General features: G+C 41.5%; 1 protein-coding gene across 2 annotated transcripts in view; it reads right to left on the reverse strand.

Moving 5' to 3' along the window:
* Positions 1-405: 405 nt before the first annotated feature.
* The window catches only part of LOC146822636 (uncharacterized), a 356,417-nt gene continuing 339,513 nt past the window's right edge, over positions 406-17,309 (reverse strand). For both annotated transcript variants that reach the window (XM_085606820.1, XM_085606819.1), the window contains one exon: positions 406-1,911. In XM_085606820.1, the coding sequence (XP_085462946.1) occupies positions 1,685-1,911 (227 nt within the window). In that variant the 3' untranslated portion in view covers positions 406-1,684. The remainder of the gene's footprint in view (positions 1,912-17,309) is intronic.

A 17,309-nucleotide genomic window follows, 5' to 3' on the forward strand; every position in this document is an offset into this window, starting at 1 on the left:
GTTTGAGAGGAAGAGTACCGGCACTTCTCAAGAGCGACGTAATACTTTTAATTGGAGAGTGCCAGCACTTCTCAGAAACAAGCAGGTACTCCGCTTCAAAGTACCTGCAATTCTAATTTTCCATTTCAAGCACTGATTTAAACCCATAAAGCCATACCTTATTCCTCTGTAGTTACCAAGTCATTCCAGGCAGGACAGTGCTACACGCCTTAGGACTGCAAGGAAGCGCCAGAGAAGGGTATTTTAAGAGACATAAAGTAAACAAACATAAGACTGTTGGTGGCAAATATTCCAACCGAGCAATTGGCAGTTCAGAAAGAGGATACCCCAGTCACTCTCTCCAGAGCTGCGACGTGCTGGGCCTACTGTACACAATGCAGACATTAAAAAAAGACACCACAGATATTGGAAGGAAAGATATCGTAATTATATCATTGAGATTAAAAAAACAACTAAAAAGAGTTCATGATAAGAAATTGTAGCAGAAGTTACAAAAGCGACCCTCGCATCCTCATCTTAAAGTTTACTGTTGCAGCATATTTAAAGAAAAGCTGATGGAATTATTTAGAGGTCACTGGTAACAAAGCAATCAGATTAAATCCCATTCACGCACAGTGCTGTTCATCGTTTTTTCCCGTTTTTTCTTTCTTTGCTGGACGGAAATCTTCCTATAAATATGAACACTGTGCATTCTCATGCTGGCATTGTAGTATTTCAGCAAATGTGTTTTTTTTCTGCGCACATGGGCCGTCACGATCACCTCTACACCCATCTTGTATTCTCTCCTGCGATGCAAGAGAAGACTGGTGCAACAACAGCCCGGAGCTGACAGGCCACGAGGACTGTCCCAACCAGAAGATTCCAGCACGCCTCATCCCGCGTCAGAGGATTCTGGGTAGTAAAAGCCCGGTGCGGTACAGGCCGCGAGGACTGTTCCAACCAGAAGATTCCAGAAGCCTGGTCTCGCGTCAGAGGATTCTGGGTAGCAACAACCGGGAGGAGTACAGGCCGCGAGGACTGTTCCAACCAGAAGATTCCAGAAGCCTGTTTTCGCGTCACTGGATTCTGGGTAGCAACAGCCGGGAGATGTACAGGCCACGAGGACTGTTCCAACTAGAAGATTCCAGAAACCTGTTCTCGCGTCAGAGGATTCTGGGTAGCAATAGCCGGAGCTGTACAGGCCACGAGGACTTTTCCAACCAGAAGATTCCATTACGCCTTATCTCCCGTCAGAGGATTCTGGGTAGGCCATCTTTCATTTGCAATCAAAAGCATTTGTATCAGCCCGCTGTTGAATTCCGAGCATTTAGCAGGAGTGTTTTCAAGGCAGGATACCTGGTATGTGCAGACAGCAGAATATGAAAATAATTGCAGTTCCTTTACTTCTTGGGGCAGACCCATAGTAAAAAGACTGAAGAGACTAAGAGAAATCATATGCGCTGGAAAAACGCAGAGGATGATTGTTTTGCAGTTAATATCTTGAAAAAAAACTGAAAAATCTGCATGGGCCGTATTCAAATAACTACCCATTTCACTTGCTCCACATGTCCACGTCGACGGAGCAAACCTACATTAAAAAAAGAGAAATATCTGAATAGGAAAAAAAATCCCAATGTATAGTTAAACGAGATTTGGTGCTGACCAGGTTAGAAACAAAAGTACTGAGGTCACTGCGGTTCTTGTTTTATGTAGAACTTTGCATGTTGGCAGTTGGAGCGGGAGCGGGGCCCAAAGTTTGGGGACACTCTGGGATTTCCTCCCTCTCTACATTAGTCACTATGGTCGGAGTATAGGGTGGTGGGGCATCACCCAAGCTGTTGACTTCATAGCTCTCTGGTATGCTCTGCACATGAGCAACGGGGCTGGATCCAACAGGGGCGTATTCACAATAAGGTGGTGGTTTCAAATCATCTGCCGGAAAGGAAACAAATATAGACAGTGAGACTATAGACAACAACTTTTGATCTCCCAAGATCTTCTGCTAGTAAATGAAATGATACTGAATTGAGCTTGGAAGAGGTTTTTACTCTAAGACAATATAATACACTGAAAGCATTCTTAAAACAAATTCACAATGAGCACATTAAATTTGCTCTTATATTCCAATAGCGCCAGTATTTAGACCGTTGATGGAAAATAGGGGGGGCATTCACAAATATCTGACATGTGGCCAAGTGACCGGATAGTAACTGTAATGGGTGTGCAATTACATATTGATGACTGTGACATATTCAATTTAGGTATTGATCATTGTGAGCCATTGAAATCCATGTATTATAGGTCACAATAGGACACCTGAGCAGACAGTGCACTTTATGCAGGAATCTACATACTACAAGTAACGGGTTTCTCTCCCCAAAAGACTTGCTACAGATCTACATTCTGTCAAGGCTGAAACATTTGCAAAGGCTGGAACACAATAACGCTTTCTGCAAAGTAGTTTGACACAACATTAACCACTAAGTGAACGTCCATTTCTTTGTTTTGTGCGTTCCAATACAGAAATAAACATGAATATGGTGCAGCCCTGTGTTTCTCCCTGTGCTGGCACTACACTTAGTAGCCTAGCGCCAACGCAGGCACCCTTGCACCATAGTGCAAGGGTGTCTGCGTGCAGGGGCAGATTGTTTATGTGCAGGAAGGTCCCCCTTCCTGCACATAAACAATCTTTAAATGCCATTTTGTAACTTCTATGTGTGCTGTTTAATGCAGCACACATAGAGGTTTCAAAACAGTATTTAAAAAAAAGGATTGTTTATGTGCAGGGAGGCCTTCCTGTACATAAACAATCATTGGCCTGCTGTTTTCATGTGTGCTGGAGGAGAATTGAACATTTCTCCTCGTTGTGCCAGGGTATGGCCAGGTTTTCTCTGGTCTTAATTCTGGCGCTGACTCCCATTTACGCCTCCTTGTAAATAGGGGCAGCGTCAGAATCATTGGGTGTTGAGGTGGAACGCCCTCAGCAACACTCATTGCCCTCCCCTTTCAGACTAAGCATAGCGTGAAAAGGGGGGCCTTATTGACAAGGCAGCGTTAAGCCACATTAAGCCATGTTAAGTGGCTTAACGCTGCTTTGTAAATAAGGCCTAGCCCCAATCGCCACAGGAACATCGTAAAAAGTGACGTTCTCGTGGCAATAGGGGCTTGTAAATATGCCCCAAAGTGAGTAAAGAGACATTGTTTAAAGCCACCGTTTTCTCGGTATACTGCATTCGCCTAAAGCCCTCTAATATATGTGAATATGCAGGATTTCAGCTGCAGTGGAAATCTCAGTAATTTATATAAATGATTTCTTTCAAACTATCTCATTTTTAACAAGCTCTTTTAATTGAACACACATTCAAAACAGAGCCTTCGTCATGCGCAGCCTCGTGATAGGAACCCGCTGGGAACAGTGGTCTCTTGTTTGCAGGGACCGAACAAGCTCAACTATTTCACAGGACAGTTGCAACAAGCGACTTTCTCAAAACTGCATTTTCCCATGCCAACGCACATTTTCCACACTTAACTGTGAATATTTACATATTTCTGTTGTTTTCCATCTACCCAATACCTAAATCGTCCTCAAAGAAAACAAATGTTTGTCAGAGGCACTAATGCACATTTCCATTACTAAGCGGGACATATTCAGGCATATAAATCGACAGGCTGGAATAAGTAGACAAAACTGTCCTTATATAGGTAGTCATAATAATGACATTGTACTGTATGCAGCCATGCAGACATGACATATGCTGTGCTTCTGTAGTAACCACATGTAAACATTTGTTAAACTGTGCTAACATATACATCAATAGGTTTAAGTCCATGATATATTAACCCCTCAGTGATCTGTAGGGTACACAGGGCTACTGAAATTAAGTGATTCTGGGGCTGCAGCATTTTTACATAAATATGTATTTGACTCACTTCCTAAAGGAACCCCCAGCCGCTGAGAATTCTCAGATGTCACCAAAATGTTTCTTGCTCAATAAGATTAAAAGTTATTAAAATGCTGAACGCAACATGGTATTGATATTTATATTTATTTAAATTATAAAGCACAACAACTGACTACATCTACTTCACGACAGGAAGCAGATCCCAAAACTCTAATAAGTTAACTGAGTACCTTCCACATGAATACTACTGTATTCATGCAGTTTTGCTCAGATGGTGTTAATATTACTAATTTCAAACAACAAGAGAGAGAGGGTCAAGACACACTCTTAGTCCCCCTAAGTTAATCAGAAGAAAACAACAAAAGAGTGTGATAATAACAGGACTAGTGATTCCTAATAACAAAAACTCTTGTGACACTGCAAGTCAATCTGAAGTTGTTAGTGAACCCTCACTCACCAACATAGTTGGTGACATGCTTCATCATGGGGTTCTCCTGGGGGTACCTTGTGTACCACCAGTGTGCTACGACGCTATGTTAAGGCGGAGCAGCAAAAAAAGTTCGTGATTATCAGTGAAAATAAGGGGAATTTTTTTTTTAAAATGTCAAGATTCATCCACCATTCAATTTAATTAAGATGAAGCTTAAACATTAAAAACAGTGACGGATGTCTAATCACGACTGTTAGTGAGTCAGATACATCCAGTGGTGGTCATATTGGTCGACATGTTTCAGCTTCTTATGTATAATTTACAGAGCTTTCATCAGGACCTAACCAGAACAAAGAATACACCAGGGCGGTATAGGCTTACTAAAGCCCACCCTAACCTCAGGTGTTGGAAACCGATACACTCACGGTTCTCGTTATGTGCCTTCCGTGATCTCGAAAGGATACATGTATAAAGAAAGGGCTGTACTCCTTAGGCAGACGGTGGGTGGCAGAAGGCACATAACGAGAACCGTGAGTGTATCGGTTTCCAACACCTGAGGTTAGGGTGGGCTTTAGTAAGCCTATACCGCCCTGGTGTATTCTTTGTTCTGGTTAGGTCCTGATGAAAGCTCTGTAAATTATACATAAGAAGCTGAAACATGTCGTCCAATATGACCACCACTGGATGTATCTGACTCACTAACAGTCGTGATTAGACATCCGTCACTGTTTTTAACGTTTAAGCTTCATCTTAATTAAATTGAATGGTGGATGAATCTTGACATTTAAAAAAAAAAATGTTCCCCTTATTTTCACTGATAATCACAAACTTTTTTTGCTGCTCCGCCTTAACATAGCGTCGTAGCACACTGGTGGTACACAAGGTACCCCCAGGAGAACCCCATGATGAAGCATGTCACCAACTATGTTGGTGAGTGAGGGTTCACTAACAACTTCAGATTGACTTGCAGTGTCACAAGAGTTTTTGTTAATATTACTAACTCATCAACTGAGGCAGGGCCTTTGTCTACAGCAGGAAACCAAAGCATTAGATATTTAAAAAAGTAGTTCAAACGGGGACGAAATAATGATTACTTCTTGACAGGAAAAATATTGTTTTACTGATCATGGAATTCGTGTTTATTTGTCACCTTCTTAAAAGAGAAGTTACATCTGAGCTTGGAGTTTAAAAGCATACCACTCATTCAGCATCTCTTTTCCCACTTCTTAAAATGCCTCTTTCTGAGACACTTAGATGTGTGCAGCATTCAATGCTTTTCTAAAGGACGTTTTTTTTTTGTGAAGTGGCAATACAGAATACATTTAAAACTGGTTTACAGACATGTTTTAAAACATACCAGGGACACCCAGAAGAAACACCTTTTATTACAAGAATGTAGGCCTAATTTATGCAGAGCAGAACACTGTAAAATACAAACAGAACAGAGTTCATACTACACAAAACCGTGAAGTGTATGAGATTATCAGTTTGAATAGAATTTGTTGAATGTGTATAGTTCTCTATTTAAAGTTGCTATAGGGCTCGTGATCTATAGCATTCTATGTACAGTAACCGACAGTGACGTATAATGTGTTGTTGTATTGTTCAGCATATAGTGACCTATATCATGCTGCCCTGAACTGTAACCACCAGCCCAGGAAACTTTATTAAATCCCTGGCATGTCACTAGTGAAGTGGTTGCCCATATGCAATGGCATGGTTAAGGCTTAAGTTGCAAACATCCTTGCAATGCATTAACAAATAGTCATCATTCTTGGAAGAAAGAAAACATAGCTAATTCTTGCTATACATGCCAAATGCGGTGGGCAGTTGTGAGGTTTGAAGCATAAGAAGCTGAACTACTATTGTTTTCTGAGTAAGCTTCCAATGGGGAACCTGTGTCCTTGATTTTCTCAAACACTGTCATCACAGTCACCAGCTTTCTTTTATTTTAATAAATAATCAAAATGCTGCCATAGGATGGACATTTTTATGGTGAAATGATACAAAGGAGTATATCGTGTTTGAGCAACACAACTTTAAAAAGCCTTCAGTGGCCATGTGCCCATTCAACACGTAATAATCATGAGACATACATAACAATATTTCCCATACATTTTTATTGTGATTCAAAAGGAAGAAAATCCATCATTTGGCAGATCATTTTTAAATGTACTCTTATTAAGAAAATTAGCATCCTTCAGGCATTTTCTAGGACTCCACTAGTGGACAAGAGAAAGTACAATTTAGCGCTGGTCCTGAGCATTACTTGATCTACTGTGAAATGTGATTAACAGAATTTACACTGGTGATGAGTTTCCGACAGGTACATTTCACAACATCAGCAACAAAAATATTGTCTGACAAAGATACTCTGTTCTAAATATTGTTTACAAAACTATAATCCTACTCGGAGTAGAATTTCTATGATAAACTAAAGTTGAGTAATATTTTTGTCAGAAGATATTTAGTTTATGATATTCTAGTACCATACTGCTGCAGAGTGACAGCATGCCAATGTAAGCACAATGCACCGTTGCTTCTTCTCCTTATCCCTTTTAATAAAAAAGAACATGTAGATAGTAACACTGGGTTACTGAACACATATTGAAAAGTATGTAATCAGGGCACAAAAACACAAATAGATGAGTATGCGTTCAGAGCACAAAAAATGGTGTCAAAAAAGTAAGATGCTACAGACCTTTCAGTCAGTGTTGCTCACAGGGACATTAGAAAATATTGGCAAAACCATTAAGTCTTCTGGCAGTGTGGATAGTTATAGTCAGGGGATGATACATGTGCTCTCTGAATAATGTCTGAAACAAAAGCTAACCTCTTAAAGTTCCTATTCTGTATGGTGATTTGGTTCTTGAAAAGATTGTTTGAAAAGTGAAACAAGATTTAGGAGTGTCCATAAGAGCCCAGTTATATTTGATTGTGATGGGTGCTAAAAGCCTTTGTCGGACAAGAATAAATCAATATATAGAGGACTGATAACCACTAAAATGTAGGCAGTCTACATAGGGTTAAATGTTAGCTACAGCTGAAAAAACAGACCCCTGATCCTTTTGGAGACACAGGTAGATTACATATTTAATCTCCAATTTCCATACTTGAACTGTGGTTCTATTTTATTAGCAACCACTTTGGGAACGTTTTTGGTACGCCTCCAAAAATGAAGAGGTAGTGCCCTCTGATAATATATAAAAGGAAGAGAAAGCAAGAAGTGGCCTAAGTTGGACAAAGCAGTGTAGAGCTCTGTGTCCATATAGGATGCCTGCATTTGCTTTAAAAAATAAAAACTGGCAGATGGATGCTGCGCCTTGCTTTACATTATAATTATGGCTCCCGGTTTTATGGTATTTATTTTTTTGACATTTCCGTCTGTATTTATGCATATTTAGTTTTTGCTCATTTATGAAAAGAAGACCTATGTTCAATATTTTTTTATATTTTAAAATAAATAGAGGCAGAAAAAAAATAGTTTTCTGTCTGTATTTATCTGTAAAAATCAGTAAAAATGGAAAACAGGGATCCCTATTTTATAATCAGTGTCTGTTGTCTGGTACCATTTCTGATTCACGTCAATCTGCTCTCATAGCGACGCTTTTGGTTTACAATCTTTGTATGACCTGGGTATAATGAAATTACTTAGGGCCATATGTACAACCCTTATTGAGATTGCAAACTGAAAATTGGGTTGTTTGCCACCACTAAGAATGGTTGTGGTATGTACAAACTCTATTCTGGAAATCGGTAACCTTTTACCGACTCACAAATTGGGTTTGCGAGTCCCTATTAGGAAGGGGGTGGCCAAGGACGTACTGGTATGTACGATTGTTTTGCAACCGCAAATGTGGTCGCAAAACAATCGCAGTCAGCACCTTCTTCAAGTAGGTGGTAAGCCAGTCGCATATGGTAAGTACCCTTCCTCTTGGTTAAGGTATGCAAAAATATTTTTTAAGAGCAGGCAGTGGTCCCGCAGACCACTGCCTGCCCTTCAAAATTAAAAGAAGACATTTTAATGTTTTCTTCTAAACGCATCCCAATTTTCCTTTAAGGAAAACGGGCTGCATCTGAAAAAAAAGTTGCTTTATGTGAAAAGCAAACACAGGCATGGTGGTCTGCTGTCCTCAGACCACCATCCCTGTGTTATTGGCCATGGGTCGCAAATTGAAACCTGACTCATGAATATTGATGAGGCAGGTCATTTGCAACCCCTTTGGGAATCACTAAATTTGTCTAAGAAACATTAGAATATTCAGTTTTAAGAGTCACAAATTGTGAGTTGCAAACAAATCGCAATTTGCGACCTGCGAAACAGAATGGTCGCACATCTGGCCATTAACGGACAAACAGCCTTTAGGCAAAGTTACTTCACTTACTGACCAATGTGTTACTTTGTACCATTTGAGGCTAGAGTCCCTTAGGTCTAGTCGATCAGTTTCATACTGTTGCCTCCTTAGACAGCATTTGAGGCATGCATAGCCTAATTTCCAATTTATTATCCAAGTACATGGTGACAAAGCAAAAATAGTTGTATGTCAGATATTGAGGAGAAAGTATAAACCAGTCAAAACATTGTAGCACATTTGCTGTTACTTACCACCCCAAACCAATGTGTCTTGAAGATATGTAATTGTCAAAGTACACAAATGTAGATAAGAATAGTAAACCAATTCTCACCTTTATATCCTAATCTTCACAATATGCTTGTATATAGTAACCTCCCAGTTATTGCGTTCTTCCATATTTTGGACACAACTATTGTCAGGTCGATATCAAATTTCAACATTGTGGTAGAATAAAAGAAAGGGATCATTAATGCATGGAAGGTAAATCAATGGCTGCAACAGGGGTGCATGTCAGTCCCTTTTTTACTTTGCAACTTATGGTCTGGCAACTATGGCCATAATTCAGTGTTGCAGGAGGAAAAACGCCCAGGGAAATAACGATACAGCAAATTGCATTATTTACACAAGCTTTCTACCTCTTTATTTGGAGTTCTCCAGGAGTGAAGGACAGCATGCAGTTTTAATTTTATAGCATGACAGAAGCTAATCAAGACCTGATTTTCCTCTGCACAGATTTCAGCAGGATTTATCTAGTGAATTCTGTGTAGAGAAAACACATTGATCCAAGTACCACTTGCTTAAGACGGAGAATGTAAAATTGGGCAGAAATTTTGTCAGGAACGGAGGTTCAGATTATGCTTCTCTCTCTTTACTGGCGCCAAAGAGCAGCCAATCAAAACAGTAGAAAAAAATTGCAATAAACTACAAAATCAAACAATCCACAAACCACGCCACCTACCACAGTCCACACATCGTGGCATTCCTAAGCCTCCAAAACTGAAAGACACCATCTTGGCTACCTCTTTCTTTGTTGCTCCACAGTCAAGATAAGTGTCCCTCTGCTTCTTATGATGCCTTTATTTATCAGTGTTGTTCAGATTTTGTTGACTATGGTATTCATAGATGTTTTTTTCATGCATTCAACGTTTGGTTTACTGCCATAAACCAACTGACCGATCCTTGTTGGATAGAAGTACGCCCGAAATTAGCCTTCATATGCTAATATTTTTTGCAGTAATATTGATCCCTCCTCTCCCATGCATGTAGCGCGGCCTCCTTCCTACTCTGTCTTGTTTTGAGTGGGATTCTTGTGTTTTCCCCTGCAGCTGTGCTCCACCTGGGAGTGAGGGACATGCAGGTAGCCCAGTTGGGCTACGCATGCGTAGCTCTACTTCTACATCTATGCGGCCGACGTCCGTCTGTGCACTTGGTGTCTCCGCGAGGTCTTGTCACGATAGAGGCTCGTTACCATCCTCTAGGCTGCAATAATAGGGGATGTCAGGCCTGAGGAGCTGTACTTTGTATAATTCATGTATATTTCTTTGTGGGCTGCTTCTCCTTGTCTGCCCCCTGGGGAATTACTAAGTCTTGGGTCTTGTTTCTAAGCTTGAGACCTGCCATTATACTTATGTCAGACTGAGCACCTTTCGATCATAGTGAATAAAAATCGCTTAGGCCATGAGGATGATGAGGGCTATTACCTCGATGATGGCCTGGTAGAGCTCTTTGATCATTGTGTGTAACATTCCCTGAACAATGTGCTGCTCACATAAAGCCAAATCTATATCTGCTGCCTGGCCACATGCCAAGGCCCTAGCGACATTATCGCATGATATTTTGGAATAGCATATGTACATTGTCCAGGAATCCCTCTCAGGACCCAAAAACAGAACCCCGCCCCCCAATTCAGATTTCAGTCCTCCTACTCCCTCCCCTCTCTGTCCTCAGCAAACCCTTCAGCCTACAAGCGTAAGAGGGCTGCGAGTGACCTTCCCTGTGGTTCCCTGATGCCACTACTGACCAACCCCTTGTGACTTTGAACCGTACAATATCGTTCATCTGAGATCATGTAATTGGGCCCCAGTGGCGGCCGACTACATTCAGGCTTATCTTCGCAAAAGCTTCAAAAGGAGGTACGCAGTCATTTTGAGGCTGAATATCGAAGCCTGATCACTGAATAAGACCGTTGAGACCCTGGTCATAGACCCGAGTATGCAGACTTTTCCCAAGAAATATGCTCGTAACCCCAAGTAAGGCATCAGCCGTGCATTATGAGCCTGCCAAGACAAACACCTCAACATCTCAGGGACCCTGGCGAATCCAGAATATTTTTTCCTTCTGTTCTTTTAAAATACCCACAGTGTCTATTTGAAGGCGCCCTACACCACTCGTGTGAGCTCATGGAGCGATAACAATAAAATTCTAAAGTATGTATTATGGCACGTTCTTTTGAGAGCATGAATACCATTATTTTTTTTAAAATAAAAAAGACACACCATGAGATCACAGTTTAAAAAGGACGAGTGCACAGACTTTTGCCAAACATCTCCCATTGTTTCCAAGGCCTGTCATGGGAGTACGAATGCAAGTGCTCGTTTGCTGTGATCATTAATCTGTAACCTTTTGGGGCACAATCAGAGTGTACATATACTTCCTTTTTGTATGAATGTATTGTAACATAAGATGTATCTTGCTAGGAGATACATATGTATGATAGAATGTTGAGTAAATGAGGTACTGGGCACTAGAAATCACAAGGAGTGTTCTTTCAGATGATTTATGAGTAGAGGATATTTACCAAATGGTACCATTACCTACAACAGAGTTGGACAAGAGAAATATATCACAAAAAAGCTTAAAACTTTCCACATGATGGTGATGTGAATAGATAAAGATAAATGATGAAAGCCATGATTTATCCAAAATATTTTTCTTTTCAGGTTCTTAAGTTATACAAGTGGTATTTTTTTCTACTCCCATAACAGGGAACAAAAGACAGTGTTTGTGACTATCAGGCATATGTATATTTATTCTATCACCCATTGAGGTGTAACAGGGATCGGGTTTTTGTTCCTGAGGAAGAAAACCAAGGGGATGGCTTCTGAAACATGTCGACCTTGTAGGAGGTGACTCATTATAGTACACCATCTACACCTCCCCACTTTTACTATTCTCAGTCAGGGAAGACAATAAAGTATTTTCGTTCCACTAGCCAGAGAATTTTTAACCATCTCACATTTTCTTTTCACGATCCCACGCACTATACATACTCACCAATCACTGAATAAAGTGCTCCTGCGTCTACGTAAGTCGTAGCACGCCCCGTCCCGTAGAGGGGCGGGAAGACCCCAATGATGAAGCATGACACTGAATCAGGTTTCAGTGTGTGAGGGGTATTTTACAATTTTTTGAAACATTGCCCTTCCCACAAATTGAGAGAAGGAGCTCTGATCCTTTGCCACCATTTTTTCACGTATGACTAAACACTTCAAATAAAAATAAAAAAAGCAGCACACACATGGGTGCATATATTCATGGTAGAATCCCTATGTTGGATAACAGTATCAAGAGGAGGACGATTCTACCTTTTTCCTCTTTACTCCCTCCTTTGATTTTTTGATGAATCCAGAATATGCTCTAGAGGCTCAAGAGACTGATAGAGAAGAAAGCCCAGATGCCCTTGCTCGTTGAGCCCAACAGGCAGTTTGCCTCCTTGGCAATGCTAACTGTGCGCTCACTTCTGAATGCCGTAAGTCGGTCTTTATGAAAATTGATCCCAAACTTATCAACCTGGCTACATCTGAGGATGGCCCCTGGGCTGATGGAACAAACATTTGCAATTCAATAGGTCTCGCATTTACAAGAGTTTAAGCTATTGCCATTTACAATGTCAATAGCTCAAACACTTGTAAATGCGAGACCTATTTCACTTCAAAGAAGTGGCCACCATTGTCCGGGGCTGCTTGAAAGTGAAAGCGTGCATGACGAGGAAAACACGTCATGGCTGCAGTAAGAGAAACCCATTAAAGGAAATAGTGCTTACAGACACACCGTGTCGCAACAGAAGTAAAAGGGCCAGTCGCCATGGGAGGTTGCAAATGCAGACAAGGCGGTACCAAGGAGGGACTAACAAGCCTAATAATGACTCGGAAGCCAGCCTTTACAAAGGACAATGGCACAAGCCCATTAAAAATATGGGTGGAGAGTGGGTGGGGCTTCAAAGCTATACTCCACTATTGCATGCCTCGCAGCAGCGCATGCGCTATCCAGGCTCAACCTAAAAATGTTTGGGGACTGCTTTGTGAAAGACGTCGAGAAATGTATAAATACATTTATTGACAAGGTACAGACCTCCCTTAAAAAAGTGCTTCAACCCCTTTTTGGACAATGACACTTGGCCGGCAGCTACTTCTTACAAGGTCCGTAGTGAGGATTCAGATTCTGCCCTTGCAGAAGATGGCAGGACAACTTCAGAGCTGTTTTTTCCCCTCTCGATCAAGGGGCTTCCTGGATCACTTCAACAGAAGACCTCCCTGTGGAAATCAAGCCTCCTAGGTAATGTAGAATCACTTTGTTTCTGTCCTACCGGGGGGGGGGGGGGGGGGGGGGGTGCAGGTTCCGCCGCTTTGCTCACAATTGGGCCAAAGTTTCCACTGATGACTGGTTCCTAATACTGCCCAGAGTTACTAGGAAGAGCTTACTCAGAATCCAGTTCAATCCTCTATTCCTCCTCAATTCGATCTTACCCTACAAGTTTTTTTAGACTCTGAAATCTTAGAACTTTTTATGCAGGCCATCACCCCTTTCCGTCCTCACCCCAGGGCTTTCTGCAGCACTATTTTCCTTGTTCAGAAGAAGGATGAGAGGTTCTGGCTAGTGCTAATTAAATATATGACACTTCACTCAATGGGTGGTCTATCGCCATTCAAGATGGAGGATATTGACCTCCACAGAGATCTGCTTCATGAAAGGGATTGCATGGTCCTCATAGATGCCTTAGTTTTGCTTTACACATGTGTTTTCTGCATTTCCAATGGCTCTCCCACTGGTTCAAATACCTAACCCTGCCCTTCTGGTTATCCTCAGCTATTTGGGCCTTTACAAAAACTGATGTAATCAGTGTTCCAGATGGTGAGACAATCGCATTTGATTGATTGTTTATCTTGACCAAATGAATATTATGGCCCAATCTCAGACAGCCTTGCTTCTACATCTGTCATGGATGGCCAATTTTTTGCAAGACCTAGGCGGATTCCCTCCCAACAAATGGAATTTCTGGGATTCCAAGTTAATTTTGTCAAGACTCAGTTATTACTCCTTGCTCCGAAGATGAAGGTGATCAAGAGGAAGCTGAGAGCTGTATTGAGCTAACAGAATACTTAATTGAGGTCTGTTGCATGGATGGATGGGGAGCCTCTAGGCTGCCTCGATCCAAATGATTTTTCCAGGCCCTCAGCACTTCAAGGCTCTTCAGTGTTTGAAGATTCAACACCTTTCACACGGATTGACTTTTGACTCTCAGATTCTGCTACCCTCAGGAAGAGATTGGAAGTAGCATGATAGTTGCCTTGAATAGCAAAACCATATGCAGGGCTGTTCTAGACGTGATCATTGAGTCTTACGCAAGCTGATGGGGCTGGGGAGCCAGATGTGGAGAGTTCTCCACAGGAGTTTATTGGTCATTAGAGGAACTAAGTCTCCACATCAATTGCCGAGAGCTTCTGGCAGGTGTTTTCACAATCAAGACACTTCTCTTCAAGAAGTCCAACCGCTGCATTCTCATTTGGATTGACAACCTGTTGGCGGTCCACTATTTAAACAGACTGGACAGAACCAGGTCTGAGATGCTGGCGGAAGTTGCCAAGGACTTCTGGCACTTCTTCCTTCGCCAAAGGATCACTGTGGTAGCGGAATACCTGCCTGGACAGGACAACACTGTGGCGGACTAGAACTCCAGATTTTTGGTGGACCCCAGCGATTGAATGCTTTACCCCCAAGTCTTTCAGATGATACATCAAGCCCTGGGCCCATGCAAGGTGGATCTGTTTGTCTCCCGACTGAACTGTCAGTTGAAGGATTTCTACAAATAGAGACTGGACCCGGCAGTGATTGCCACAGACTCATTTCTTTATGATTGGGCTCATGAATTGAATTATGCTTTTCACCCTTCACGATAATCCCCAGGGTTTCATTTCAAGTCAGATGCCAGCAAACAACTGTGGTGCTGATCACTTCCTTCTGGAAGACACAATCTTGATTCCCTGTTCTTCTGGAGATGTCGAGGGACTTCCTGATAGCCCTCCCAAGTGTTCCTGGAGCTTTTACTGGATCCTGCAGGAATGCTGCACACACTTCTGGTGCAGAATCAGCTGCCACTCATTGCCTTTAAAATCTCAGGAGACATGGCCAAATCTCTTGAATTTCAGAGGAGGCTGACCGCTTCATACAACTGGCCTAGGCTCTAACCACCCACAATCGATATACTTCAGCCTGGTGGAAATGGGTGGGTTAGTGCCTCGAACAAAATCTGAGTCATATGGTTGCGGCTTTGAAAGATGTCATTAATTGTTTCAGACCTGGCCTCTGCAGGTTTAAGTTACAGGCCAGTAACGAATTTTAGATCAGACAGTTCTGCTGGCCATATGCATGCGGATGGTAACCCGGTAGGTAAGCATCCTTTAATTTGCAAACTGCTTAAGAGTATTCGAGTGTCCAATCAACCTAGGCCCAGATATGCTCAATTATGAGATATTAATTCTGTTCTACATCTGTTTGAGCAGTGGCCTGATAATGCCTTGTTGTTGAGAAAACAACTTTCGGCTACATTGACTCTGTTGTTGTGTCTAGTCATGCGAGGGTTCTGGATTTAGTAGGTAGGCTATTTGCCCTGAAGAAGTTTCTTTTACAATCTCTAAATGTACAAAGACTCTATATCGATACATTGGCTATCCATCTTTTCCTCATAATGATCAGCTCTGTGTTGTCAAGTATTTGAAATTATATGAAAAACATGCTCTTGCTTGTTTCTTTGATCCTTTTGGTCAGTTACTGTTGGCTCTTCAAATTCCTTTCAAACCAGTGTCTGCTGCGACCCTTTCTAGATGGCTCAGGTGGATCATGGCGGAGGCTGACATTAATGTTATTATATATGGTGCTCATTCTGCTAGAGGTGCAATGGCGTGTAAGACCCTTGTTCTAGGTTCCAGGTTGGAAGATATTTTGGCTACAGCTGACTATTCATGAACTTTATGTTTAAGCAATTTACTATCAATGTCTCGGGGGGCATTCTGTTCAAGATGGAGTCACCTTCAAGATGCAGTTTCCTTTTCTTCCTTTTTGGTTTGGACTTATTGTTTATCAGATATATTATTATTGAACTCTGGGTTTATTCGCAAAGAAAGAGGCAGTCAAGATGGTGTCTCTCAGTTTTGTGGGCTTAGGAGTGCCATGGTTGCGGGACTGTGGCTGGGGTTTGGTTGGTGGGTTCTTGGGTTCTGTAGTTTATTACACTTTTTTCTGTTTTGATTGGCTGCTGTTTGGATCCAGTAAACAGAGAAAGAAGCACAATTGTCACCTCCATGTCCTATTTAGAATAAAAAAATCTAGTTGCGAATGCTAGAAAATGTTTAACTCTTGTTTGCACCCAATTTCGATTTTACCGGCCATGTTGAAATGAGGTGGAGGCATGAGTAGTTCTTAATCTCCTAAATCTCAGATATACTTTGAATCAGTGTTACTTTATGCAGACAATGTTGCCATGAATTTCTACTTAATAGTGAATTTACTGAGAATCTTACGTTCTGTCACTGCGTTAAGATAAATCACCAGGAAACAACGTTGACTGCTAATAATGAACATGGAATTCTGTCTGGTGTATGGATGGAGATGCGTTGGAAAAGGAAGATCCTCTTTACTTTCAAACTCTTTGAACGCTCCTTAATTCAAGCTTGAAATTGTCTCTGCATATCTAAGCGTAGGATAAATTCACCACTTGTACTGGTAGAAACCTACATAGATTTAACCAAAAGGAAGTGCCATTCAACCTTCATGGAGTCTGAGTTTTTGTCCGGTTTGACTCTGAAAGGACACTTCTGTCACTGGCTTGTTGATTTCTTTACTTATGGCTTCCTCTTCATATGTGGTGGTGTTCACTTCCTATGTTGTATAATATCACGTTCGGTCCTGTCACATGATGCTGCAGACTGTTGCCTCATATGAGGAGGAGGATGCAAGTAAATGAACCGCTGGGCAAGTAAGGAGTTCGATGACAGTAAAGTCCATTCACAGTCGAACTGGACCAAAATGCATCATATGCAAATGGGTTCACCAGGAAGTATAAAGCATGGGGAATCTAATACAGCAGCTTCCGTTTGGAAAAATTTGAAAGATATACAAGTAAGCTGGCACATATAATATATAGTGCACAATAAGATACACGGTGTGTACCAACCGGTAAATATCGTAGTTTTTGATATGACAAATTTTTCTCTCTTCAGTTTTACAATTGATCTTTAAAAATAGCAGGTGAAACCACAAGTGTGGTGCACACAAAGTGAGAAGTGAAGGGCATGGCTAAAATTTAGAAATAAGCACACACTTTGGATAGTTTCGCTTATTTTTCAGGAGGACTCTGTATTGGCGAGC

The sequence above is a fragment of the Triturus cristatus genome, chromosome 5_2 (assembly GCF_964204655.1).
Source record: "Triturus cristatus chromosome 5_2, aTriCri1.1, whole genome shotgun sequence".
Taxonomy (NCBI): domain Eukaryota; kingdom Metazoa; phylum Chordata; class Amphibia; order Caudata; family Salamandridae; genus Triturus; species Triturus cristatus.